We start from the raw sequence: 26,736 nt of genomic DNA on the forward strand, positions 1-26,736 counted from the left end.
GTGTCGGGACACGCAAGGCAGAGCCGGAGAGAGCAGAAAAGCACGTCCTCACTCAGAGCCAGACCTTGCGTGTCCTTCCAAGCTCCCGAGGACTGGCTGGGGCAGGGCCAAGGCAAACCAGCCAACCCTGACCCAATGCAGGCCCTAACTTGGGGCCAGTGAGGCCCAGGGTCACCCCTTCACACCCAAATCCTGCTGTCCACGTGGCTTCAAAGGCTGACCTCAGCTACTGGACCCTCTTCACCCGCTGGAGGCCTAACCTGGCTTTTCTCCAGCCACACCCAGCCTGGTAACCCGCTGCTTCTGTGGCTGATGAGACCCTGGCCCAGAGCCCTGGGTCTGGGGGTCTTCAAGGAAGCCTACCCTGCCTGTGCCAAGCCCCGCTCCCGGTTCCCTGGGCTCACTCTCACTCCCTCCCCGAATGACTGGCTGGGGCTTCCTTCTGCACCCAGCACGGGGGTTGGGGACTTGGGGACGGAGGGGGATGGGGACTGACCTCCTCACCCGCCCGCAGGGAGCTGTCTGGGGGCTTCCCTTCCTCCTCCAGCCCCACTGCCATCTCCAAGCCTTTGACCTCAGGGGACCCCCTTCCTGGAATCCCAGAACCTCCACCAGGGCCTGCGGACCTGCTGGGGGCGGGGTGGGGTGTGGAAGGGGAAGGCTGTCTCCTTAGGGCGCCCACAGAGCTGCTCCCTGAGTGTTGGCGCTCCTCCCCTCTAAGCACACCCTACATCTATTAGATACCTACTGTGTGCCAGGCCCCAGCCCATCAGTTCCCCAGTTTGGAGCTCTGGGCCCCTGGGCGGGGGTCTGGAAGCCTCCCGGGCCGGTTCCGCCCGCCGCCCCGCCCCTCCCCGGCTGCCCTTGGGTGCTGCCCAGATGGTGAATAATTCGGGGCCTGGCTCTGGCGGCCCCGGGCCAAAGGCTCCCGTGTGGGCGCCGACCACCCCGGCCACCCGCATCCCTTTCCCTGAGCCCAGGAGCACGTGCCCACTCCCCCAGGCGGTTGCGCGGGTTTCCGGGCGGGCTGGGGTTGCCCACTGACCCCCATCAGCCGGGCCGGGCCACAGGGGCGTGGCCAGTGCAGGGGGAGGGGCCCGTAAAGACGGACGGAGAGACAGAGACAAGGACAGACAAGGCGCCGGCTGCGGATCGGAGCCCCGGACCGGGGCTATTTTTAGCCCCCGCGGATCCCCCTTTCGGGCCCCGAGGGCTAGTAGCCCCTCCTCCAGCCCCGGCGGACCTCACGCACCCCGGCGGCCGGAGCTGCCGCGCCCTCCATCTGTGCCCTGCTGGGACGTGAAAGGCCGGGGGTCCTCTGGGCGGCCCGCCCCTGGCCGTGCCTCGGTTTCCCCGGGGGCTCCGGGAGGCCGGACCGCCCTGCTCCCCGCTCCGCCCTCCCCGGCCTGGACCCGGCGCCGGCCAGCGCACGGGGCTCCGCGACAGGCGCGACCCCCGCGCGTCCCACCGGTCACCGTCTCCAGGTGAGGCCGGGCAGCCAGGTTAGGGGCGGGGCGTGAGAGCGGGCGGGAGTGTCCCGCGGAGGCCCGCCCCGCTGTGGGTGGGTCCCCGCGCCGGCCGGGCCGCCAGGTGCGGGTGTCGGGGCGGGGGCGTTGTTGAGACCCGGTCTGTGCCCCGAGGGGGTGGTCGCGCCCCCACTGTCCGCCCTGGGCCCGTCCCAGCGTGGCTGAGGGTGTGCTGTGGGTGCGTTGCCCTGGGTGGGCGCCGAGCCGCTCAGGGTCCTCCGATGTGGCAGGAAGGGTGCGAGGCGCTGGGTGCGCCCGTGTGTCTGGGCGGGCGCAGCGGAGGGTCTCCGCGCAGGTCTGCAGCGTCTGTCCAACTCGGTGTCCATCGCTCGGTGTCCATCCGTCCCCACGGCCAAAGGCCTAGGGCTTGTCCCCTCACCAGGCACCACACCTGCCCTCCTGTGCGTCCCCCACACCAGCCGCTGAGTGGTGAGCCCTGAGGGCACCCATTGTACAGATGAGGGAATGAGGCTCCCAGGGCGGAGCTGGAATGACCGTGGAGGCGCCCCCCCAACCCCACACCCTCTGAGGTGGGAGCCGGTCCGTGTCACAAACAGGAAAAGTTCCCGGAAATTAAGCCTTGTGGTGTGGGGAGGGGAGACAAGGGCAGGCCTGGGGACTGACAGGGGCCCTACCCGTAAGTGTGCGTCTGTGGAAGGGTCCTGGTCCATGGGCGTGTAAGGCTGCCCAGGCATGGGCTGGCCTGGCCCCCGCAGCTTTACGCCAAAGGGCGGCGGCCTTCACTTGGCCAGAGCTTGGAGGACTCAGCAGACATAAAGGGGGCCACCTCGGGGCTGTCCCCTGCACACACGGCCAGCCCGCAGCACCCCAGGAGCCTGCAAAGCTCTCCAGGCATGGGGTGGGGGCGCGGAGGGCCATGGGGACAGGTCAGACCTGGGTAGATCAGCCAGAATACCAGTAGGGGACTTTGTGTCCCCGTTTTCTGCATTTCGCAGAAGGGGGGGACACTGAGGCTTGGCAGTGTTGGCCTGCAGCTTGGCGGTGGCAGATCAGGGACTCCAGTCCGAGCTGGGGGGAGGGCATCTTCGCCCCTGCAGGGTGTCTGGATGGGCCTGGAGACAGGCGGCCCGGCAAGCTGGGGGATGAAGTGTTGAGCGGGAGACGGATGTGTTGAGAGCCGGCTAGCTCCGGAGCCGGAGGAGAGCAGGGCCGGCAGCCGCCAGCAGGCAGGGGAGGGGCCTGGCGCTTGGGAACCAGGGATCGCATTCCACTGGCGGCTGGGCTTGGGAGGGCCCAGCCTGGTGTCTGTGCCTCTGGGGCAGGATGGAGCCGTCCACCCCCGCCCCGCCGTGGCCCAGCCTTACCCAGGTGGACTGATGTCCTCCAAGAAGGTTCCAGGAGCTGAGATGGAAGTTCTGAATCCCAGGACCCAGCCTTGTTCCCGTCAAGGTTCTAGAACCTCGGCCACTTGGAATTCTGGACTTGAGGCCTCCTGAGTTCCAGAACCAGGAACTTGTTAGAATGCCAGACAAAGCCCAAACCTCCCTGCTCTTGGGCCATGGAAGCCTGGGTTTCTGCAGCAAATCTGGGGTGGGAATCGGCGTCCGTGCCTCCCACGAGGCACAGAGAGGGAGGCGTATTCCCCCAGGGGCCACACAGACTGATTCTGGACTTCGCACTGCGTAGACAGTCTCCTGCAGGGGAGGGCCTGCCATGCCTCCCAGCCAACTTCGGAGGGGAAAGGAGGCCTTGCCAGGGTTCCCTACGGGCCTGGCCTGCGTGCCTAGGGAACTTGAGACGGCAGCTATCACCTGAACCTGTTGGGGGGAAGGGGGGAGTGGAAACCACCGGCTGTGCCCAGAGAGAGTCATGCCAGTTTCCAGCCTCCCCCACGGCCAAGGGCTCTGGGTCATAGGTCTGTTCCCAGACAGGGGAGACGTGAGGCCTGAGGCCGTCTCAGGGTATGTGGCCCCAGGGCGAATGAGAAGTGCCTGAGCTCCCACCCAGGGTGGTGCCGTGAAACCCCAGGAGGAGCTGGTAGTCCCTCCAGGCTGAGGTCGGGTTAGGGCCGCAGGCACAGCCCAAGTCCCCAGAAAGGTTCAGGAACAGTGTGTGTGTAGCAGCTCTCGAGGGAGCGAGTGCCCCGTCCTAAGAGGACTCCAAATGTAGGCCAAGTCTGTGACTGCAGAGAGCACGCCCCCTGCTCTGCAGTGGAGGGTAAGGGCGTGATCACTGTGAACAGCCCCTGCGCAGCCGCCCACCTCTCTCTGGACCCCGTTTTCCCACCGCAGCACCCCCCCAACCAAAGTGGCCGTGGCCGTGGCCTTGGCTCTGGGCCTGGGAGCCAAGCTCAGTGCGGTTGCCAGGGACTGGATAATTCATGAGCAGCGATAGGGAGTCGCTGAGCAGAGGGGCCAGGCCAGCACACCAGTTAGCAGGACGGGGAGCCAGGGCAGGCGCGAAGTGAGCGCCCACAGGGCTCTAAGCCCTGTACCCAGCTTAGCTCACTCCTGTCTGCCCATTCTACAGGAAGGGAACTGGGAGCTCCCAGCAGGGGCCTGTGACGGGGTTCATGGCAACACCCGGATTCAAATCTGGCCAGACCCGCTTTCTAGAAAATTCCAGCCCTTAGAGCAAATTGTGGTGTTGGGGACTTTCCACACCAGGGTTCCCTCCGGCCGGCAGGCCTGCGAATTATTTACACGGGCTTGCCCACAGCAAGGCCTGGATTTACATCAGATCAACTCAGGCCGGGCTGTGGGGCCTAGGAGGAGAGATTCGGCCTCTCTGGCGCCTCTATCTTTCCCTTCTGCAAAATGGGGGTCACGGAAGGAGCTTTCTGAGTTCTAACTGCCCGCCGGCCCTACGTCCTGCCCACGCCCACCCACCTTCGTCCCCTCTGCCCTCCCCCCAGGGCAGCCTCACTGGCCACACAGGGGGACCTGCGGTGTAGACCCAGGGCAGGAACCCAGGGACCCGCCAGTTAGGCCCCAGCGCCCCCAGTGGCCTCTCTGGTGTGTCCTTCTCAGCACTGGGAGCCGTTCTCTGGATGGTCTCTTGCTTCGCTTCTGCGTGACATCTCCACGTCTGGTCTGTCCATCCACACTCGCGGCAGCTAGGCCCGGCGTCTCCAACGTCCTCCCGCAGCCCCAGAGGGTAACAGGTCCCTCTCGCTGCCATTTTTAGCTCGTCCCCAGGGAGTCTGTCGCTCCAGATGAGCTGGGTTTTTCTGTTTTTGTTCCCAGAATGGAACTAGATTTCTGGATTTATTTCTTCATTATAAAAACAATGCCACAGGGCGCCTGGGGGCTCAGCCGTTGAGCTTCTGCCTTTGGCTTGGGTCATGATCCCAGGGCCCTGGGATCGAGCCCCGCATGGGTCTCTCTGCCCTGCGGGAAGCCTGCTTCTGCCTTCTCCCACTCCCCCTGCTTGTGTTCCCTCTCTCGCTGTGTCTCCCTCTGTCAAATAAATAAATAAAATCTTTTTTTCTTTTAAATGCCATGAGAACGGGGTGTGGGGGGAACCCACACGATCCCACCATGGGCAAGACAGCGTTTTCCAAAAACGCCGGAGGTGTCAGGCCTCCCACGTACGTGCAGGTGCAGTGGTGACCTCAGAGCCGGTGGCCTCAGGCCACCCACCTGCCGCCCTCCTCACCTCGCACACATCCCGTCTCCCAGCGGCTGAAATCTGCCCCGGGTTCTGCAGTCGCCTGAGGGCTCAGCCGGGTGACGAGCCAGCGGGGCCACGGAGCCCAGGGCGAAGAGACCGTTTGCCTGGGCTCACGCAGGGGCCGCCAGGATGGTGGTTCCCGCCCACAGCTCCTTGGTTCTTCTCTGTGACTCAGAAAAGACTCCCGGTGTTGTGCTCCAGGGGCCGCAGAGCAGACCGCACGGGTCCTCACCCTGGTGGGTCACTGAGTCTGGGGAGGGCCAGAGCTGGTGGCAGTAGCGGTGGGAGCCATGGCACCGGCGCTCTTAGTAATAGTAAGACTGCGTGGGGAGTGAGAGGAGCCAGGACAGGCTTCTTGAAAGAGGGGATATTTGACGTGGGGTATTGAAGATGGTGTAGGAGTTCACCAGGCCCCCTCCAGTGAAAATGCACCATGACTCACCAGCAAATCTTCTCTCTGCTCCCCCAGGCGTGCCTGAGCCAGCGCCAGCTCTCCCCACCCGCTGCGTCGGCCCGATGGGGTGGTGACCCTCCGCTCCCCGCCGCGGCGCCATGTGGCCCAATGGCACCTCTCTGGGGCCCTGTTTCCGGCCCACCAACATCACCCTGGAGGAGCGGCGCCTGATCGCCTCGCCCTGGTTCGCGGCCTCCTTCTGCGTGGTGGGCCTGGCGTCCAACCTGCTGGCCCTGAGCGTGCTGGCGGGGGCGCGGCAGGGCGGCTCACAGGCGCGCTCCTCCTTCCTCACCTTCCTCTGCGGCCTGGTGCTCACCGACTTCCTGGGGCTGCTGGTCACCGGCGCCATCGTGGTGTCCCAGCACGCCGTCCTGTTCGACTGGCGCGCCACGGACCCCAGCTGCCGCCTCTGCCAGTTCATGGGCGTCATCATGGTCTTTTTCGGCCTCTGCCCGCTGCTGCTGGGGGCCGCCATGGCCTCGGAGCGCTACCTGGGCATCACCCGGCCCTTCTCGCGGCCCGCGGGGGCCTCGCAGCGCCGGGCCTGGGCCACGGTGGGGCTGGTGTGGGCGTCGGCGCTGGCGCTGGGCCTGCTGCCCGTGCTGGGCGTCGGCCGCTACACGGTGCAGTACCCGGGCTCCTGGTGCTTCCTCACGCTCGGCGCCCAGCCCGGGGACGTGGCCTTCGGGCTGCTCTTCACCCTCCTCGGCAGCCTCTCGGTGGGGCTGTCCTTCCTGCTCAACACGATCAGCGTGGCCACCCTGTGCCACGTCTACCACGGGCGGGCGGCCACCCAGCAGCGGCCGCGGGACTGCGAGGTGGAGATGATGGCTCAGCTGACGGGCATCATGGTGGTGGCCAGTATCTGCTGGATGCCGCTGCTGGTGAGTGCGGCCGGGGGCCCTGCCCGGGGCTCCCGCCACCCTCGGTGGCTTTGCTGACTACCTTTAGAGATCGTGTTTATTTGGGAGGGAGAGAGCACAAGCAAGAGCCCGGGGAGGGCCAGAGGGTGGGGGAGAAGCAGACTCCCTGCTGAGCAGCGAGCCCAACGCGGGGCTCGATCCCAGGACCCCGGGATCACGACCTGAGCCGAAGGCAGAGGCTTCACCGACGGAGCCTCCCAGGTGCCCCTCCACAGGGGACTTAAATCCTCAGGTTCTCATCCACCCCAGAAAATGTGGGCACAGACCCCAGTGTTCGAATGTCCTTGCTTGAGGAGCTCATGAACGAGACACAGACGACCCCCAGCTGGGGTCAGGACTGGGTTGCCCGGGGAGGGACTCCCATGTTCTATCTGGGGTATCAGAGGAAGTTTCCCAGAGAAGGGGTATTGGAGCTAGGGTTTTGAAGGATACATAGGAGTTTACCTACTAAACAAGAAAAAGGAATTCTAGGTAATATCACTGAATCATCAAACATTTCCCAAGTCTACTAGCTCTGAAACCGGGCTCTGGCCAGATTTTCTGACTCGGGGGAAAGCTTGGCTGAAGTCCTTCCACTGTCAGTGTGGTTCCCATTTGGGGTGGTATTTTTTTTCCATTTCTGATTTGATCAGGACATGTCTGGAGTCTGAAGTCAGACACTTGGTGTCCAACTCATGCCCAGCAAGGACTTGCTATGTGACTCTGGTTCTGGGCTCCCCCTCCTCCAGCCTTGGTGATCAGGGGGATTAAAGAGCGTCTGCCTTTCCGAGTTACAGTGAGACAGAAATGAGCCCATTAATCATTTGCCCCTTCTGCAAACATTTCATGAGTGACTCCTATGTTCCAGGCTCTAGTCCAGACACTGAAGACGCAGCAGAGAACAGAAGTGACAGAGATACTTCTTGGAACTCTTGCCAGTGGGGAAGGCGGGCCATAAACCTTGTGTATGGATTCAGGAAGGGGTCGATAGTAGGAAGTGAAAAGAGCTAGAACAAAAACCAAACCTGCAGGGGTGCCTGGTGGGCTCAACTGTTGGAGAGTGTGACTCTTTAGTTCAGGGTTGTGAGTTTGAGCCCCTGCTGAGTGTAGAGACGACAAAAATAAAATCTTAGGGGGAAAAAAAGACCCTGCAAATGGAAAGATCACAAATTTGTTTTTTTGCTTTTGCTTTGTCTTTTTTGCTTTGCTGAGAATTTTTTACAAATGTAAGTGGTCGGAGGAAAACCGCAAAGAAAGGAGCATCACATTTTGACATTTTGTGACACGTGACAATGACACGGAATTCCAATTTCCGCATCCAGAAATAAAGTCCTGTTAGAACATAGCCACACCCGCGTGCTTCCTCATTGCTCGGAAGCTGCAGAGCCTAGCTGTGGCCGAGACTGTGTTTACAAAAGTTATTACACCGTCCTTGAAGAAGAAGTGTGCCACCAAGGGGCCCCAGGAGTCATTTAACAATTCAAGGAGAGTCTGTCTAGAATGCCTTCCTGAGTTTTATTTAGCAGTGATACTCTTACCCATGCTTCAGAGCCCCCGCTGGAATGGTTCAGAGCAGAGCAGGGCCCATTCTGGATGTCCCAAGAGATTGGGCCCGATGGTGGTCGGGACCTCTCAGTGAAGGTGACATTTAAGCAAAGACAAGGTGGAGGTGAAGAAGTGAACTATGTGGAGATCTGGCCGGGGGGGAAGCATTCCAGGAAGAGGGCATAGCACATGCAAAGGCCCTGGGGCAGGACCCTGCCTGGCATGTTAGAAGATCAGTGAGGAGGAACAGAGTGGGTGCAGGGGAGAAACGGAGGAGGGGAGGTCGGAGAGGGGACCAGGGGGGACTGCAGGGAGGACTTGGGCTTCTCCCCCAGGGAGATGGGAGCCCTGGAGGGCTGTGGACAGAGGAAGACCTGACTCGGGTGCTGCCCGATAAATATGAAGGGTAATATCCGTGAGAACAGGCCTGGGAAGGGCACCTCAGGGCAGGACAAGAGCATATTTTCCAGCCAGAAGCAGCATTCTGTGGCTGCTGCTCCCGTGGGATTCCATCGGTGCCAGCAGCTGGGACCCACCCCAGGAACTGGCTCCTTGCTGGCTCTCTGCTTCCCTCCCCTGCGCGAGGTGCACACACATGTCACCTCCCAGGACCCTGACCTCCAGCAGACACGTCCATGCTGCTGCGCCTTGCTCTCCTCCCGGCCACCCAGCCTCCAGTCTCTTGGGATGCCCAGAATGGGCTCTGACCCGCTCTGAACCATTGGAGCTGAGGCTTTGAAGCACGAATAGGAGTTCACTCACTGGGCATAAGGGGAAAGGTGTCCCTTCCCTTAGGTAGAATCACTGAATCATTAAACAACTACTAAAACAACAACAACTCCTGAGTCCCCTTTGTGGGGAAACTTTTCCATAAAGGGCCATAGGTAAATATTTAAACATGGCCTCTGTCACAGATACTCAGCTCTGCTGTCCCAACCGGATGGGAAAGCAGCCACCGGAAACAAATGGGCGTGGCTGGGTGGGCAGGACAGGGAGCCCGATGCGGGGCTCGATCCCAGGACCCAGGGATCATGACCTGAGCCGAAGGCAGATGAAAGCAGACGATTAACCAACTGAGCCACCGGAGTGTCCCCCAAAGATCTTAAATCATCTCTGCCCCACGTGGGGTTTGAACTCACAACCCCAAGATCAAGAATTACACGGTCCACAGACTGAGCCAGCCAAGTGCCCCAGTATGCATATTTCACCATAATAACTTACTTTAATGTAATAACTTATATGAATTATAATTATGCTTAATATGAATTTTAATTATAGTTATAAAATATACATTATGACTATCACATTGTATTATAATTTATGTTTAATTATATAAATTATAGTTATATAATTATAATTGTAATATTCTGTAATTTTAAATACCATATAATATATACCTCTAGTATATTAGTATAATGATAATTTACAATGTGAATTACTAAATAATTCCTTTTTCCATATTTGTAAATAACTTACATTACATATATATCATACTAAACATAAATTTCAATAGTGACAAAACATATTTAAATAATTCAATATACAAATTTAATATAGAATTATTTCGTGTAAAACTATGTCATAAATTATATAAATTTTTTTTAATTATATAAATTTTAATATAAAATAAAGTTATTTAAAATAAAACATACAGGGGCCCCCTGGGTGGCTCAGGGGGTGAAGCCTCTGCCTTCCGCTCAGCTCATGCCGCGAAGTCCTGGGATCGAGCCCCGCATCAGGCTTCCTGCTCCGCGGGGGAGCCTGCCTCTTTCTCTCTCTCTTGTGAATAAATAAATAAAATCTTTAAAAAATAATAAGCTAAATAGAACACAGAATATAAAAACTAAGAATCTGGGGTGCCGTGGGAAAGTTTCATCCTGACTAGAATGGGAGGGGGTTTCAGGGCCCGGCGAGGCGGGCCGGCTCCGGGACTCCCTCCCACCCGCGCCCGGAGACGCGCAGGAAGCTGCAGCTCAGAGAGGCCGGGCAGCCCTCCCCGGGTCACACAGCAAGGCAGGGACAGGACGGCGAGGGTCTCGCGGGTGGGCGTGGGCCGCGGGGCAGGGGCTGGCGGCCCCGCTAACTGCTCTGACCCCCCGCAGGTCTTCATCGCCCAGACGGTGCTGCGCAGCCCGCCCGCCATGAGCCCCAGCGGGCAGCTGTCGCGGGCCACCGAAAAGCAGCTGCTCATTTACCTGCGCGTGGCCACCTGGAACCAGATCCTCGACCCCTGGGTGTACATCCTCTTCCGCCGGGCCGTGATCCGCCGCCTCCACCCTCGCCTCAGCGCCCGGCCCAGGTCGCTGTCCCTGCAGCCGCAGCTCACCCAGAGACGCCCGGTGCCCTAGAGCCGGTCCGCTGTCGGGGGGAGGGCTCCCCCAGCTGGCGCGTCCCTCGCGAGGACACAGCAGCCTGTCCTGGGGATCCGGCAGCCCGGAGTCTCAGAAGGACCAAGCCTTGGAGTGGCAGGATTGTGGGCTGTTCTTGCGCAGCCTTGGAGACCCCCTAACGCTCCCCGATGCCCCTTTCCCGTCCCCCTCCCGGCCCCAGGAAGGGTGATGTCAGGTCAGGGGATGTCCGAGGAAAGGAGACTTACAAGCCTCCCTTCCAGCAATCCTCCGCGAATGGGGGACTCCGACCCCTGACGATGACCTGCTTTCTGGGGTACGGTTGATCCCCTTGGACACCCCAACCCACGAAGGCTCTGCTTAGGAAATACTGAGTGTGCACGGGTGAGACCCCTCCCTTGCCAAAATATATCACGGCCCCCTCGGCCGTACTTTCCCTCGGATCTGAAGTCATCAGTCTTTAAAGTTTGTGCATTGGATCGCGTTGGACCACGTGCCCACGGCAGCCAGAGCAGAGCTGGGGGCGGGGGGCGGAGGGGGTGCCTGTTTCGTTCGCTCAACACTGAAGGTGCCCAGGGCCTCGAGCAAACGCACCTGGCCCATAGTAGGTGCTCAGTAAACATCGGTTGAAGGGACAGATGATTGAGGCTTTGCAGAGCGCAAGGTCCGTGCAGGCCGGCTTCGCACTTAGTAAAGGGCTTGGCACAGAGCAGCGGCTTAGAAAACATCTGGTGAAGTCAGGTGCGCCCGCTCCAAACCCATGCCTGCCCCTTTGTCCTCTTTGTGAACTCCCCCAAAAACGACACACCCAGCTGCAGGGGTGGGAGAGGTGCCTTTATTCCCCATGAGCCCTCAAGGTACATGAGGACACAATTGCCCCCTGATCCCCATTTCTCTGCCTCCTGCCCACATGCCCCCCCCACACGCACGCACACCCAGCTTTCCACTCCACAGACCTGGGATCTGCTTACACCGCCCAGAGCCAGGCCCAAGTGAAACTAAAGTCCCTGTTTCCACTCTTCCTCCTCCCCCAACACCTACCTGCTGGGGGAATGAGGTCACCTGCTGCCTCCAGGGGACCCAGCTTGGAGGGACAGGAGACAGGACTGTGGGGGGATTATGGGAGCCAAAACTGTGTTGCCCTCAAGCTACAGCTCCCCATGGTGGCGGAGGGGCTCTAACCCCATAGGAGCAGACCTTGACTCCTTGAGTGTGGGGGAGGGGACAGGCTTCTGGGCTAGGGACTCAGGGGGCTGGGAGCCTCGGGAGCCGAACTAGTGAGGATAGATCTGGTGGGTGGGGTGGACTTCTGGGGTCCTTGCTGGGGCTTGGGGAAGAGGGCTGGTTTCTGGGGGGCTGAGGGGATCCGTGGCTGTGGGGCTAGGTGGAAAGTTGGTGGGCTTCGGCCCAGGCTGCTGTTGGCCTGCGTTCCATGTACCAGATCATGGGGCTGGGGCTGGGGCTGAGCGACTGTGCTAGGGGCCAGAGTCAGTACTCTGGGCGGTGGGCCTGGGGGCTGATGTTGGGCTGGGGGAGTGAGATCAGCTTGGGCTCTAGGGTCAAGGCCAGAGGTCTGTAGGTGGAGTCCATTTCTAGAGCTGAGCTGGATCTTTGAGCTGGTCTGGGTTCTGGGGCTAGACTGGGCTCCAGAAACAGGCTGGGTTCTGGAACTAAGGTAAGTTCCAGAGCTGGGCTGAGTTCTTGTACTGCTCTGGGTCCCAGAGTTGGGCTGGATCTCAGGGCTGAGCTGAATTCTTGCCCTAGGCTGGGTCTCTGAGGTGGACTGGGTCTCAGGATTGAGCTGGGTTCCAGAACTAATCAGGGTTCTGGAGCTGGGTTGGGTTTCAGAGCTGAGCTGAATCTCAGAGGAAAACTGCATTCTTGAGCTGAGCTGGGCTCCACAGCTGGGTTGATTTCTTGTGCTGCTCTGGGTCACAGAGCTGGCCTGGGTTCCAGAACTACTCTGGGTTCTGGAGCTGGGTTGAGTTCCAGAAAGAGGCTGTATTCTAGAACTGAGGTGAATTCCAGAGCTGGGTTGAATGTTGCCCAACATTCTTGACCTGGGCTGGCTTCCAGAGATGGGCTGTGTCTCTGAGCTGAACTCAATCCCGTGACCGAGCTGGGTCTCAGATTTGAGCAGGGTCTCAGGACTGGACAGAGTTCTGGAGCTGAGCTGGGCTCCAGAGCTGGGTTGAATTCTTGCACTGCTCTGGGTCCCAGAGCTGGGCTGCGTCTTGGAGCTTAGCTGGATTCCAGAACTGGTCTGGGTTCTGGAGCTGGACTGGGTTCCAGAAACAGGCTGGGTTCTAGAATTAAGGTAAATTCCAGAGCTGAGCTGAGTTCCTGAACTGCTCTGGGTTCCAGAGTTGGGCTGGGTCTCAGGGCTGAGCTGAATCCTGGAGCTGGGCTGAAATCTTGCACTGGGCTGGGTCTCTGAAGTGGGCTGGATCTCAGGCCTGAGCTGGGTTCCAGAACTTGTCAGGGTTCTAGAGCTGGGTTGGGTTTCAGAAACAGGTTGTGTTCTGGAATCACTCTGGGTTTCCAGGTTGGGCTGGGTTTCTGGGCTGGAGTGAATCCTGGAGCTTGCCTGAGTTCCAGAGCCGGTCTGCTTCCCAAAGTCCAGCTCAACACCAGAACTGCCTTGGGCTGTGGCCTGCAGCTGGTGTCTAGAGCTTGATAGCATTTCCGAGGTACGCTGAGTCCCAGAGATTGACTGAGCTCCCAGACAAGTCTGGGTCCCGGAGCTGGGTCCGCTTTCAGAGCTAGACAGAATTGTGGGGCTTAAGTCTGTTGCTGTCTCTGTCTGGGTCCCGAGGCTAGGCCGGATTCCGGAGTTTAGCTGGATTCTGGAGCTCAGTGGGCTCTCAGCAGCCGACTGTGGTTGGCAGCTGGATGGGGTTTCAGACCCAGTCCGTGCCTCAGAATGGAGCGGAGTTCTGGAGCTGGGTGGACTGCCTGAGCTGGACCGAGCTCTGGAAATGCTCCCGGTCTTGAAACCGGTCTGGGTCCCAGAGTTCGATGGTATTCTAGAGCTGGTCTGCGCTCTGCAGGGAGAGCGGGGCTTGGCATCCAGCCGAGCTCTGGAGGCGGGCCTTGCCTCAGAAGTGGATGGGGTGTCAGAGCTTGCCTGAATTCGGGAGTTGGGCCTGGTAGTAGCCCGAGACTGGGGTCTGGAACTGGGCTCGGTCTCTGAGCTGGACTCATCGCTGGAACCGGACCAGGCCCCAGGATGCTGGTGAGTACTCGAGGGCAGCTGGGTTGCAGAACAGGGCTGGGATCTGGGTCTGGACTGAGCTGCAGCAAGCTTCTGGGCTCGTGAGCAGGGCTGGGTTTGGGAGCCGTCTTCCAGTCCTGAGCCTGGGTGGCTACTGTTGCTGGATTGTTTCTTGAGTCTGATCTGGGCTCCAGAACTAACGGGAGTTCCTGAGCTAGACGGGGCATCTAGGTACGGCTGTGTCATGCGACTGTCTTGAGCTCCCCCATCAGGTTGAGTTTTATGGCAGGGCTTGGACACAGATCTGGGCTGGCTTCCGGAACTGGGATCGATCTCCGAACCGGGCTGTGTCTTAAAACTTGTCTGGGACCCAGACCTTAACTTGGTTTCTGAGCTTGGTCTAGCTTCAGAGCTATCTTGGGTTCCAGGGAAGGGCTGGGTTTCGGGGCTGCGTTGGGTCTCAGAACTGAATTGCCTTCTAGCGATGAACTTTGTCTCAGGGTTGGCCCGAGGTCTAGAACAGGGCTTGGTCTCAGAGCTGGGCTTGGTTTTAGAGCAAGACTTGGCCTCAGAGCTGAGACTTGACCTCTCAGAACTGGTAGGGGTTCTAGCAGGAAGCTGGGTCCCAGAGCCTGCCTGGTCTCTAGAGCAGGGCTGGGTCTCAGATCCGGGCTGGGCCCTGGGGCCGAGCTGGGCTTCAGGAACGGGCCGGGCGGGCTGGGGTGGGGGGCTGGGTTCTGGGCTGGGGCTGCGCTCGGCCCTGGGGCAGACTAGCCACAGGCCTCCCTGGCCTCGCCGATGGCGGCCCACACCTCCACCACAAACTCGTCCGGGAAGGCGAACTCGCCCAAGACGGAATCTAAATGGTGCGCGAACTCCTGGACGCTCCGCGTCTTCTTGGACGTGTCCACCATGGTGGCTGCTGCGGCGGAGCAGGAGGGAAGGCGGGTGAGGGGGCTCCTCGGGCCTCGACTCCTCCCGGTGGGCTACCCTCCCCGCCAGGGTCCACCCGGCTTACCCTGGCCCCTTACCCAGCTCTGGGTCCCGAATGCCCATGTAGCTCTCCAGCAGGTCGTCCACTCTCCGCGACGCCTCCTCCTCGAACTCGCTGGGCTGGGGTGGGGGGGCAGGGCCCAGCAGAGAAGGTCAAAGCCTGGGATCCCTCCGGCCCAGCCCCTCCGCAGGCCCCGCCCCTGTGCCGCCGCTCCTGTCCTGCCTCCCCACGAGGCCCCATCTCGCAGGGAGGGGAGCGGCTTGACGAAGGAGAGGTTCTTACCCGCGGTCCCACTGAGTCAGCCGAGCGCTCGGTGCAGAGCCCCCGAAGGCTCCCGTCCCCCTCACTCACCATTTCCTCCACTGTGGCAGCCCCCCCAGAACGAAGACGCAGGGTCTCCCTCCCACTGGCCATTTTTGCTTCCGTGGGACATTTGCTGCCGCGGCTCCTCTGGCCGATCATATCTGGAAGGGACAGAGCCAGGGGAGGGGCACGTGTTCTGGGCGGGTCCGCATCTGTGTAAGTGCTCCCAAGCTGCCAGCAGAGCCTTTCTAGAACCTTCTTGCCCTTCAAAGCCCTCCTTACGTCCAGGGGTTAATCCTCAGAGACCCTGCTTGAGAATTCTTGCTTCCTCCAAATCTCCCTCCTTTTTTAAAATTTTATTTATTTTAGATTTTTTTTTTTTTTTATTCATTTGACAGAGAGAGACACAGCAAGAGAGGGAGCAGAAGCAGGGGGAGTGGGAGAGGGAGAAGCAGGCTTCCCACCAAGCAGGGAACCCGATGCAGGGCTCCATCCCAGGACCCCAGGATCACGACCTGAGCCCAAGGCAGATGGCTAACGACCAAACCTCCAAGGCGCTCCTCTTTTTATTTTTATTTTTAATTTTTTAAAGATTATTTCTATATTTATTTGATAAAGAGAGAGAGATCACAAGTAAGCAGAGAGGCAGGCAGAGAGAGGGGGAAGCAGGCTCCCCGCCTAGCAAAGAGCCCGATGTAGGGCTCGATCCCAGGACCCTGAGAGCATGACCCGAGCCGAAGGCAGAGGCTTTAATCCACTGAGCCACCCAGGCGCCCCCCTCCTTTTAAAATGACTTTCTAGAAAGGACTGCTTGAGACCCTCCTGTAGCCAGAGGATCCATCTAGAAAAGACTGTCTAGAACTCATCCATCTAACGTTTGGGCACGGCTCTCAGCGTCCACTGCTGTGCTAAAGGGCAGATCTGGAACCCCACCCTGACCCCTTCTCCCTGGGACCTCCCTCCAGATGTGCCTGGGTGCTTCTAGAACCTCTGGCTGGAGAACAACACAGCTCAAAGGGCCAGTCCATAATGAAATAAGAAGGTGGTGCCGGAATGGAAAGCAGTGTGTTGATTTCTTCCTTGAGAAAGTCTTGGCTATTAAAAAAAACACCCCTGCCCGTTAAACACGAAGCCTGCATTCTAACGCAGGGGCTCTCGACCCCAGGGGCAGGGGCGAGTAATTTCACCCCCAGGTGACCTTGACCATATCTGCAGGCATTTTGGTTGTTACAACCTAAGGGTTGCCATCGGCATCTGCTGGGTCAAAGCCAGGGGCGATGCCCAACATCTTACTGTGCCCACGGTGGCCCCACTTCAGGGAATGAGCTGGGCCAGATGTCCCAGTGCTGAACTGGGGAAAACCTCCTGGAGAGCAAGTCCTTTACCCCATGCATGGACAGCTCACAGACCTCTCTTTGGAAAGCATTGTTCTACAGGCAACTGGGCGGCTCCGTCCGTTAAGCATCTGCCTTCTGCTCACCTTGTGATCCTGGGGTCCTGGGATCAAGCCCCACATCGGGCTCCCTGCTCAGTGGGGAGTCTGCTTCTCCCTCTGCCCCTCCCCTGCTCATGCTGAATCTCTCTCAAATAAATAAATAAATAAATTTTTAAAATACGGTTCTAGAACACACCTGGAAAAACCTTCTCTAGAACCACAGCCAAAATAGGTCCAGATGCCTCCTTCTCCGATCCTGATCTTTCCAAACCCGCCTGCCCCCACCCCCGGATGGAGTCTGACAATCTAGAAACTACCTACCTATTCCTGACACAGTGCCAGAAGCCCCCGTCATGGCGCCAGAAGCATCTAGAACCTTCCATCCTGTCCCATTCCCCCCCACATACGCCCGTGCTCCACTGTACTGGCATCCAGAGAACCCGCTTCTGGAAGAGCTCCTAAACACCACCCCACCTGCCCCCTGGACCCCAGGTGGCCCTCACCGAAGGCTCTCTTGGGCTGCACCAGGCGCAGGGTGAAAGGCTGGGACTTGGGCAGCTCCCGGAGCATCTTGGCTACCTCGTAGTGGCGGCAGCCGACGATGGAGTGGTCGTTGATGGCCTCGATGCTGTCGCCTACGCACACAGCCTGGACCCGGTTGATGATGCTGCCCTCCTTGATCCTCTGCGGGGACCTAGAGTCACTCACGGGACCAGCCCAGCCGCCGCCCCTCGGCTTCCCAGAGCCCAGGTTAGACCGGAGAGGGGCAGCGCCTCGTTCCAGGTCTCCGAGCACCCAAGAAGTCACCCGCCCTCCCTTGAGCACCTTAATGAAGGCGTAGCCGGCCCCGTTGTCCGTGATGGTCAGTCCCAGGGCGTCTTCGGTCTTAGTGACCTCTACCTCCTTGGTCTCGCCGCGCACATGGGCAAAGATAAAGTCCTCCAGCCCTATCTGGCCACCCAGGAGTTTCTGCATGTCCACTTTGTGGCTGTTTAGGGTACAGAATAAGATCTGTCCCAAGGGGAGGGGGAGTCCAGAATTAATGACAAAGCTCATTGCCCTCTGTGCAGACAACCAGGGTGATGGGTTCGGCAGCCCGAGAGGGAAACCGAGGCACAAAGAGGCATGAAACGTGTCTGGTCACCCACCCACCAGGATCCCAGTCCTCGGGGAAAAGGCTCCACGCGAGACCAGGATGGGGCGGGTGGCGGGCAAGAGGGAGTCTGAGACCCCCCTAACCAGGAGCAGGGTGATAAGGGGGTTGTGGGCGGAAGAGACCCCTCCTCCATCCCCAGTCTTTCAGTTTTTTAACCAGTTGGTGTCCTGACACTCCAGCCCAACTTTTCCAGTCGATTCTGAATCTACTGGCGCCCCCTGGGGGCTGCGAGTCACACAGCCCTGCCGCCCAGCCCCTGACCCTTGGGGCCTCCGACTTCACACCTGGAAGGCGGCTGCCTGGAACCCGTGCCCCAGCGGCGCCCAGGAGCCTGGGACGCGCTTCCCCTTCCCCGAGGGCTGGGATCCATTTCCAGCCGGTTCAGCGCAGTGGCTCCTGGACCGCCTGGGGACCCACTAACCCTAACCCGGGCTCCTCTTTTGCGCAGGGCGCGAAGAGGGTCTCTAGGCTATGGGCACCCCAGGATCTGAGGGGTGTGTCTTTGAGGTCCGGCGATCGGACCCCCTCCATCCGAGGAGGGGGAATCCGGATCCCCCGGTCCCTGGCTCCAGGCTCCACCCTATCCCCGGTCGGACCGGTGCGCCTCCCCCGCTGGCGCGGGGTGGGGTGGCGGGGGTTCGGGGGTCCTCACCTCTGTGGGCGCGATCCCGAAGGCCTCGGCGATCTTGGCGTAGAGCTCGCGGACGTTGGTGAAGCCTTCGATCTTGCCCGTGGGGCTGCCGTGCGCCAGCTGCGTGCGGAAGACCAGGCGGGGACGGGCGCGGGGCGCGGCTGGGGGCTCCGCGGGCGAGGGCGGGGGCGCGGCCGGGCGAGGAGCCTCTGCGCCCCGGGTCTCCTGGGCCCCGGCGCTCTCCATGGCCGGAGGAGCTGGCCACCCCGGCCACCGCCACCGCCGTCGCCGCCGGATCCGCCGCTTCCTGCAGCCTCCCCTCCCCCGGTCTAGGGCGCGACAGTCGAGCCGCCGGGGTAAGGGGATCCGGGAACCCGAGCCGCCCGGGAAGGCGACACCGCGGGCTGCGGAGGGGGGTCCGGCCCCAGGTGTCCGGGCCTTGCCAGCGCCAGCTGCGCGCTCCCAGGGGACCCCAGGCAGCCCTCCGGGTCCTGGGCTGCAGACTGGGGAAAAACAGGGATCACCGATGAGGATGAACACAGCTGAGTGTGCCTAGTGCTCACTGTCCTCTATCTAGGTGCTTATTTAATCCTTGCAACAACCCTGGAAGGGGGCAGGACAGGTACCCTGGGATAACCTCAGCCACATCCTTCCATTGCTCCCTCCTGGGGTGTGTGGGTGGGGGGAGTCCTCCCTGAGGCCCACCAGGCCCTGCACAACCTGCCCCATCCCCTCCCTCTCCTCCCTTCCTCCCCATCTCCCCATCACTCCCCCTGCTTCATATATACTGGCCCCTTTGCCTTTTTTTCTAATGCCAGGCTGTGTCCTGCCCCAGGGCCTTTGCACATGTGTTCTTTCTGCCTGAAAGTCATTTCCCAGTCATCCATGTGGTTCCCTCCCACACCTCCCTCAGCTACTTGCTCAAATGTTACTTCCTCCCTCCACCTCTCAGTCTCTTCCCAGATTTTCTCCCTGGTATCGAGCACTACTGGAGAGAGCAGCTGTTCATCTTGTATCCTGGCTGTCCCCAGGACTAGAATGTCAGCTGTAAGAGGGCAGGGGCTCTGGTCCCCCCCACCCCGCGTATCCTGGGGCCCCGTGCCTGGCAGACAGCAGGCGCTCAGGCGATCTTTGGTGAGGAAATGAATAAACCCCCAGGTTACAGATGAAGAAAGAGGGAAGGGGGCTGTGGGCACCAGGAAGTATCAATAAAGATTCCCTGGGACCACAGCATGGAGGCAGCCAACAACAAGAATTTTGGCTCTGGGGGGCATCTGGGTGGCTCCATGGTTTGGTTCCACGTCTGCCTTTGGCTCAGGTCATGATCCCCGGGTCCTGGGATGGAGCTTGGTGTGGGTCTCCCTGCTCAGTGGGGAGCCTGCTTGTCCCTCTGCCTGCTGCTCCCCCTGCTTGTGTTCTCTCTCTCACTCGCTCTCTCCGATAAATCTTTATTAAAAAAAAAAAAAAAAAAAACAACTTGGCTCCTATAATACAGAGCAATGGAATGCCGTATAGTGGTTGCAGGGAGGGGTGTCCCGCCTTGGGAGAATCTCGGAAACCAAGCGCTAATGGAAAGGGCCAAGTTGTAGAAGGCTTTGGACACTGTAAGAAAACATCGTGTCAAGTTTAAAAGTCTGGATGTTATGACATCGATGAGCCTTGAACACGGCGCTCGGGGAGGGAACCAGACCCAGAAGGCCGCCCTGGGTGTGAGCCCACGTGTGTGACAGGCCCGGAACAGGCTCCTCCGTGGACGGGAAGTGGATTCGTTTCTGCCCGGGGCTGAGGGAGGTGGGAGGGTTGGTGACTGCTAAGGGGTACAGGGCTGCTCTTTGGGGGGATGGGAATGTTCTGGAATGAGATTGCACTGATGGTTGCACAACTCTGTAGATACACTAGAAACCACAGAATTGTACACTTCACAACCTTTACAAACTGAAGGAGAAAACCAAACCCCACCAAAACGGTACTATTTTGGGAAGATAGGCTTATGTGCTAAAAGTTACAGAAAGGCTTGCCTGAAAAACTCTAAATTTGGAACAGGGGTACCTGTGCCGGGAAGGGGGGGGACAAGGGAGCTGGGGTGGGGAGGTGAGAGTATCTGGTTATAGTGGTCTCCTGGGGTGGCCGTGGGTCTTCAAACAACAGGGATTTACTCTCTTGTTTCCAGGGGCCCGAAGTGTGATGTCAGCTCGTCAGCAAGACCGTGCTCCCTCCACGACCTCGGCAGAGGCCTGCCCTGCCTGGCCTCCCTTCTGGTGGCGGCTGGCCCTCCTGGGCGCTGTTTGGCAGCTTTCATTGTTCCCATTTCTGCCTCTGTGGTCACTTGGCTGTCTCCTGTGTCTGCTTTCGCATCTTTGTCTTCTTATAAGGCACCAGTCACATTGGATCAGGGGCGCACCCTACTCCCGATGACCTCATCCCTACTAATTATATCCGCAGCGACCCTGTTTCCAAATAAGGTCACATTCTGAGAACTGGGGTTTAGGGCCTCAGCATATCTTTCGAGGGGACATGATTCAACATCCCGTTTGTCAAATTATTCTCCAAAAATTTTAAGATGGCTTGAATGCTGCATTGCACAGAAAGTCACGGAGAGCATTCCTGCGAAGCCCAGTGCGAAACGTCCCCGGACCAGCGGTTCCGCGCTGGGAATACAGCTTGCAGAACTGAGAGCCGCGGTTCCAACGGCCGCACGTGCGTCACACTAGCCTCCCGGGTGCCCAAACCACCAGAACATCCATCCGCAGAGAAGGAGTAATAGAATGTGGTCCATCCACGCATCGGAGTATTAGTCACAAAAAAGGAGCGAGGCGCCCACGCGCTGCCCTGGGGATGGACCCCAAGCCCACAACACTCAGGGAGGGAACCAGACACAGCCACACAGGTGTGAATCCACGAGTGTGACCCGCCCAGACCAGGTTCCTCCAGACAGAAGGGGGGGGGGTCAGTGGTTGCCAGGCTCTGGTGGAGGGCGGGCCTGGGACACCCAGCAGGGGCGTCTTGGGGGCCTTGGGCACATCTTCTAGCCCACCTCCCACCCTCCCCAAAAAACACTGACAAGCTTGGAAATTCAAATTCCACTTTCTTTATTTAAAAAGTCCAGATTGAGCAAAGGCAGAGGCTGCCTTGGCAAGGGTCCCTCGGCTGGATGAGGGGAGGCGGTCAGTACCAGCCGCCCCTAATTCTGGGGTGCAGGCCACAAGCAGAGGGCCCCACCTCGAGTATGAGAGCAGGTCCCTGCAGCGTGCCTGCCTCAGGGTAGGGGGGAGCCTGCAGTGAGCACCTCTGGGGGTCCCAGCATGACAGGTGTGGGGTTTTATACCTTGTCCCGGGGCCGGTCCAGGAGAGCCAGTGTAGCAGGTATAACCCTCCCCACCCTGAGCATGCCAGCAGCTACAGGTTCCCTTGTGTCTTGGGTTCCGCAGCCCCTGTGGTGCTCCCATGTCCCTGTAGTGTTGTGCAAAGGGAGCGGACCTTGCTGGGCCCCAGGGCTCTGGGTTCTAGGCGTTTCATGTACAGCAGGTGATTTTTCTGGGGTCAGGCTGCTGGGGGAATCGAAAGCTAGAGGGATGCTGTAGAAATTTAATTTTGGGGGGCTGGAGCCCCCAAGGTGCAGGATTGGGCATGGCCCCAAAAGGTGGACCCCCAATCCTCCTCCATGGGGTGGGGAAGAGGCCGTGACCAAAGGCAGTCTTCTCTGGATCCGTGGGGCCGCGGACACCCTCATAGGTGCTCACTATGACAGGAGAGAAGGGGGGCTCGTGATGGGGAGCACATCCGGCCCAGCAGCATTCATAAAGTCCCCTGGGACCGGCACCCCCCAGCGGTCCGGCCACTGGCCACCCGCAGCAAATAAGTCCCATGGTAGATCGCGTATGGGGGGTGCCCTCGGAATAAGATCCCGCAGCCCGATCCCACCCAGCCGGCAGCGCCCCGAGTCCCGGAACCCCATTGGAAGGCGAAATCCAGTCATTTCCGCGGGGCCCAAGGCAGGTCTAGCCCCAAGTGACCCCCCAACCCCCGCGCAGGGCGGCCCCACGCGGGCCGCGCAGAGCCCCGGGGGTGACCCGCCGTGGCACACACCTGGCGACCTGGGCCAGGATCTCCTTGATGCGGACGATGAGCTTCTCGTGCTGGGCGGGGTCGCGCTCGATGGCGCCGTGCAACCGGGCCATGTAGAAGTCCAGGGTGCCGAGAGTGGGCGTCTCGCCCGTGCCTGGAGGAGGACAGGGGGCGGTCACCCGAGCCAAGCGGCGGAGTCGACGCGGCCAGGGCCCCACAGAAGCAGAGGTCAGAGGAGCGGGGTGGGTCTCCAAGGCCAGGGTCCCTGGGAGGGGGCCAGAGGCGAGGCGCCTCGGCGGCATTGGATGGGGCGGAAGATGGCAAGTGGTGAGGGCGAGGCCCGGGGCGGGGTGGGGGGTGGCGCGGGGGGGTCCGCTTACAAATTGGGAGGAAATAGCCAAGGTCAGCTGAGGCCAGAGCGCGGAAGGCCAAGGAGTAGGGTCATGGGCAGTGCCGGCGAGGGCAGGGGTCTGCGAGGGCGGGCGTGTGCTCAGCTCACGCCCGGGAGGGGCCATTGGGGCGGGGCTGGCCGGGGTGTGTGCGCTCCCGCCTCGGCCTCGGAGCGGCTGGGGGCGGGACCGGGAAGTGGAGCCGGCGGGGCGGAGCTCGCCCGACACCGGGTACGGGGCGAATGGGCGGGGCCTCGGCGCTCGGGGGCGGGGCCTCCGCACCTGGCACCGGCAGCGAGGCGAAGCTGGCGGTGAGCGCTTGGCGCACGGCCTGGAGCTGCTGCTGCAGGGCCAGCGTCCGCCGCTCCTCCAGCGCCAGCTCCTGCTCCAGGCGCTCCCGCGCGCTGCTCATGCTCTGCGTGTGCCTCTGCAGCACCGCGTTCTGCTCCTCGAAGGCCACGTTCATCTTGCGCAGGCGCCGCAGCTCTGCCTCCCGCGCTGCGGCGTGGGGGAGCCGGGTCAGAGCCTGGCGCGTCCCCCCCACCCCCCGCCGACCTTGCCTTAGCTGTGTCCCCCACCCCCGCCCCACCCCCGCCCCACCCCGCGCCAGGCCGGCTGTCACCGCTCTGCCTCCAGCTCCGGGGGGCGGGGCGGGACGGGGGCGGGGCGGCGGAGAGGTGGGCGCCTCTGCTTTTTCCAGTGGTCACCCCCCACCCCCCGGCCACCATCTCCGGCCTTGGCACCCGCTTCCCCAGGAACCCCTAGTCAGTGCTCACCTTTGTTTTGGTCCAAGAACTCTTCAGTGAAGATGGGGACGTCGAAGGTGGAGAAGCCATCACAGTCCCCACCCTGGGACAACAGGACAGGTGACAAATTTGGGGGGGGCGCCAAAACCCCTCCGGGACGTCCCTCAAGCTTGGGAGGGATTCCTCCGGTCAGCTGGGTTGAAGTCCTTTAACAACACCCCACGACGTGCAAGCGGCCCCACCTTTGCTGGCACGCCTGGAGGAGGGGCACTCGCCTGCGCCCACGAGTCAGGGGCTCACGTGGGGGGTGGGGTTGGGGGCGCTCATGACCTCCAGACCTTTCTCGCCCAGCCGTGGTCCTTGCAGGAGGAGGACTTACCTTGTGTCCATTTAAGAGGGTATTCATGAGCCCAGAGCCCGAGTCTTCTGGTGGGGGAGGGAGGAGGGCACGGTCAGCCCGCCTGGTGGGTCTCCTCTGAGCGCACATAGTGCTTTTCGAGGGCCCTCCCCTCTGCCTGGGATACCCTACCTCCCCAGTTAGCCCTACTCGTCCTGGGGCACTCTCATGCCTCGGCCCCCCAGTGTCTGTGTGTCCCCAGGTCAGCACTCAGTCTGGTTAGGGGAGTCCCACGGAGGAGGGCGGCTGGGTCCACCTGGGGCCACCTGTCTGTGAGCCTGCGCCCAGCTGCCTGGGGGCTGGGTCCCTTCCCACCTTTCTTGATCTTCTTTTCCTGGATCTTCTCCGTGCACATCTTGTAGGCTTCTGACTGCTGGTAGGCGCGCAGCTCCTTCATGTACTGCTGCTTCTCCCGCTCCGCCTCGTCCAGGTACCGCTGGTGGGGCAGTGGGGAGGCTCGGCCCGGCCCAGGGGCAGGGGCGGCGGGCCTCCGCCACCAACACCCCATCTGGCTCACTGTGCACCACCTTCCGGTAGCTCCCTACTGGCCTTGGAGACAAAACCTGCCTCCTCGGCCCACAGCTCAGGGCCCTCCCCCCAAACTCCCGCTGTTCTAACCTCTCCCTGTTGTCTGACCGCAGGCGCCCATTTCCAGGCTGGACTGAACCCCCTGCCCCCCCCCCCCCCGCACCCATTTCGCTTGCTGAAATCCCACTTAGAGGGCACAGACTACTGCTCTGTTTTGCTTCCTTGAGACCTTTGCAATTTTAAGTTAATGACCAGGACCTGAAAACCGGAAGATAGCCCATAAAAACCCGGCCCCCAGCCCTACTTCCTCACACCTATCCACGTTGATTCTTAAGTTTTACGTTGATTCTTGCCTATTGCTGGCCTCCCCTGGCTTCAGCCTGCTGGGGAGGGCCCACGAGTGGTCAGTTCTCCAGGCTGGAGCAAGGACCCTCCACATTCTGTCCTTTGGGGGATGTAGCTGCAGGGCAGTGTCCGAGTGGGTCGGGCCAAGGTCAGTGGTCCTGGGGCAGCCCCGGCCTTGCACACCTGCTTCTCGGCCGGCTGCAGCTTGCTCCACTCGGCACCCAGCATCTTGGTGATCTCGGGAAAGGGCAGATCTGGGTGGCGCGTGCGAATCTGCTCACGCCGCTCGTTCAGGAAGCGCACGTAGCCGGTGACCGGTGCCTTGGGCCCATTTGGCAGGATCTTCTTCCGCTTCTTGCCCTTGGGCCAGCCGCGCTTCTTCACCGGCTGCAGAACCGGACCGCGCCATTGGGAAGGGCCTGGAGGGCTGGGAGAGGGCTAGAGGGGGTGGGCGGGGCCTATCCAGGAAACAGGGCCGGGAAGGCCTGTAGGTATGGCTTGGTCAAGGCCCAGGATTGGGAGAGGGCGGGGTTACGAGGTCCGGGGCGCAGGTCATCCGGGACCGGGTTAAGCCCCGCTTGTGGGCGTGGCCTCTGGCGTGGGCGCCGCCTCTCTGTTGGAGGAAGGACCCACAGGACCACGGGAAGGTGCCTCCCACAGGGTAGTAGGCGGAGCTGGTATTGGGCGATGGGCGGAGCCTGGGCTTAGTGGCAGAGGATCCCTTGGGGGCGTGGCATGTGGCGGGACCTCACCATCCGGAGGAAAATCTGGACTGTGGGCGGGGCCACAGCGAATTCAAATCTAGCCCGGGGTGGGGCTTCCAGGCTACGGGCGAGTCCTTGAGCCTCCCCCACCACCTCGCAGGGACTAGGGACTCACCTCTTCCTCGTGGGACCCCTTCTCGCCGGCCCGTGGGCCCTCGCCGCGCTCTTGCTTGACAGCCACCACGAAGCCCCCATGCTGCCCCGGAGCCTTGCCGCCCGCCGGCCTGGAGCCGCAGGACGCCAGGGTCACCCCCATCCTCACCTCCATCCCCGACCGCGGAGCTGGCACGGAGGGGGCCTGAGTCCTGGGAGGGGGAGTCTGCGGGGATCATTAACCCGCGGGACGGGGCCGGAGCACTAGGGGGGCCGTAGGGACCTCTGGGAGGAACTGAGCCGGGGAGTGGCGGGGAAAGAGGCCGGTGGGGACGCAAGGGGGAGGTCCTGCCCCGGCAGTGTGGGGGGAGTCAAGACCCCGGGGGGCGCGGGGCGAGGAGCTCCGACAGGGCGGGCGGGGGCTGGGCTGCAGCCCCGAGTGGGCTGGGGGAGGGGATGTCGCACTCACGCGGCGGCCGCGCCGGGCTGCTTGGAGCCGTGGGACATGGCCGCTCCCGGCCCCACCTGGAAGGCAGACGCGTGGCCGAGTGAGGGGCGCCCGAGCCGCCGACGGGGTGGCCCGGCGGGGGAGCTCCGGAATGCCGGGCCCGGGGTGTTTGGGGGGGCCGGATCCAGGGGCGGGGAGGCCCTCGAGGGCGGCCGCCCCGGGGATCCTTTGTTGGGCGATCGCCCCCCGGAAGGGCCGGCCCACTCTCCCCCGGTCCGGGAGGGGCCCCTCCCCGGCCCCAGGCCCCCCCCTTGCCCCCACCCCCTCGCAGGGCCCCGAGTTCCGCGGCTGTTTTCACCTCCAAAGAAACTTTCCCGGACCTCTCTGCTGCTGCGCCGCTCCAACCAACCGCCCCGAGCCCGCCCCTGCCTCTCGCCCCGCCCCCGGCATGCTAATACGGCCTCCGCGAGCGTTCGGATTGGGTGTAATCTTTCCCTGACCTCCCAACCGACACCGACAGCTGGCCATACACTGAGCACATCGGACCCGCCATGGCCTTAGGTTATCATCTCTTCTCAACCTCGGTTGTCAGGCTTCAGAACCTAGACCTTATCTCCACTCACTCCCCAGAGGTGAACGTGATGCAAAAATGAGAACTCCTCCTTCCCCATGCCCAGAATCCTTGTAGTTGACATGTTGTCCAATGCTCAGTGTAGGAGAAACCAGCGTGCCCTGGTGGCCCCGCCCTTGCTTGAGGGCCCCGTTGGGCACAAACACGCATTGTGACCCTCAGTGTGTGCCCTGTCCTCAAGTAAGGCCT

The 26,736-nt window shown here is 61.1% G+C and overlaps 3 protein-coding genes across 5 annotated transcripts; 1 reads left to right on the plus strand and 2 right to left on the minus strand.

The window, feature by feature from the left end:
- Positions 1–1,424: 1,424 nt before the first annotated feature.
- On the plus strand, positions 1,425–10,477 carry TBXA2R (thromboxane A2 receptor). The gene is made up of 3 exons (XM_044255457.1): positions 1,425–1,484; positions 5,629–6,497; positions 10,163–10,477. The coding sequence occupies exons 2-3, from the start codon at positions 5,712–5,714 to the stop codon at positions 10,406–10,408; spliced, it is 1,032 nt and encodes a 343-aa protein (XP_044111392.1). The 5' UTR covers positions 1,425–1,484; positions 5,629–5,711; the 3' UTR covers positions 10,409–10,477.
- Positions 10,478–11,221: 744 nt separating this feature from the next.
- GIPC3 (GIPC PDZ domain containing family member 3) lies at positions 11,222–18,387 on the minus strand. Its single transcript, XM_044254569.1, has 6 exons — positions 18,163–18,387; positions 17,180–17,365; positions 16,858–17,038; positions 14,968–15,080; positions 14,654–14,735; positions 11,222–14,544 (listed from the first exon to the last, which is right to left on the minus strand). Exons 1-6 carry the CDS (start codon positions 18,385–18,387, stop codon positions 14,393–14,395), a joined length of 939 nt encoding a protein of 312 aa, XP_044110504.1. The 3' UTR covers positions 11,222–14,392.
- Positions 18,388–21,649: 3,262 nt separating this feature from the next.
- Positions 21,650–26,330, minus strand: HMG20B (high mobility group 20B). Of its 3 annotated transcripts, XM_044254572.1 has the most exons (10): positions 26,275–26,330; positions 25,938–25,993; positions 25,491–25,599; positions 24,795–24,998; positions 24,054–24,174; positions 23,721–23,767; positions 23,372–23,444; positions 22,878–23,093; positions 22,228–22,360; positions 21,650–21,880 (listed from the first exon to the last, which is right to left on the minus strand). In XM_044254572.1, the coding sequence occupies exons 2-10, from the start codon at positions 25,973–25,975 to the stop codon at positions 21,868–21,870; spliced, it is 954 nt and encodes a 317-aa protein (XP_044110507.1). In that variant the 5' UTR covers positions 25,976–25,993; positions 26,275–26,330; the 3' UTR covers positions 21,650–21,867. The 3 variants fall into 3 exon arrangements, with proteins under 3 accessions (XP_044110507.1, XP_044110506.1, XP_044110505.1); XM_044254571.1 differs by lacking the exon at positions 26,275–26,330 and having other exon boundaries at positions 23,721–23,764; positions 25,491–26,171; XM_044254570.1 differs by lacking the exon at positions 26,275–26,330 and having other exon boundaries at positions 25,491–26,167.
- Positions 26,331–26,736: the final 406 nt, after the last annotated feature.

The sequence above is a fragment of the Neovison vison genome, chromosome 6, assembly GCF_020171115.1.
Source record: "Neovison vison isolate M4711 chromosome 6, ASM_NN_V1, whole genome shotgun sequence".
Classification (NCBI taxonomy): domain Eukaryota; kingdom Metazoa; phylum Chordata; class Mammalia; order Carnivora; family Mustelidae; genus Neogale; species Neogale vison.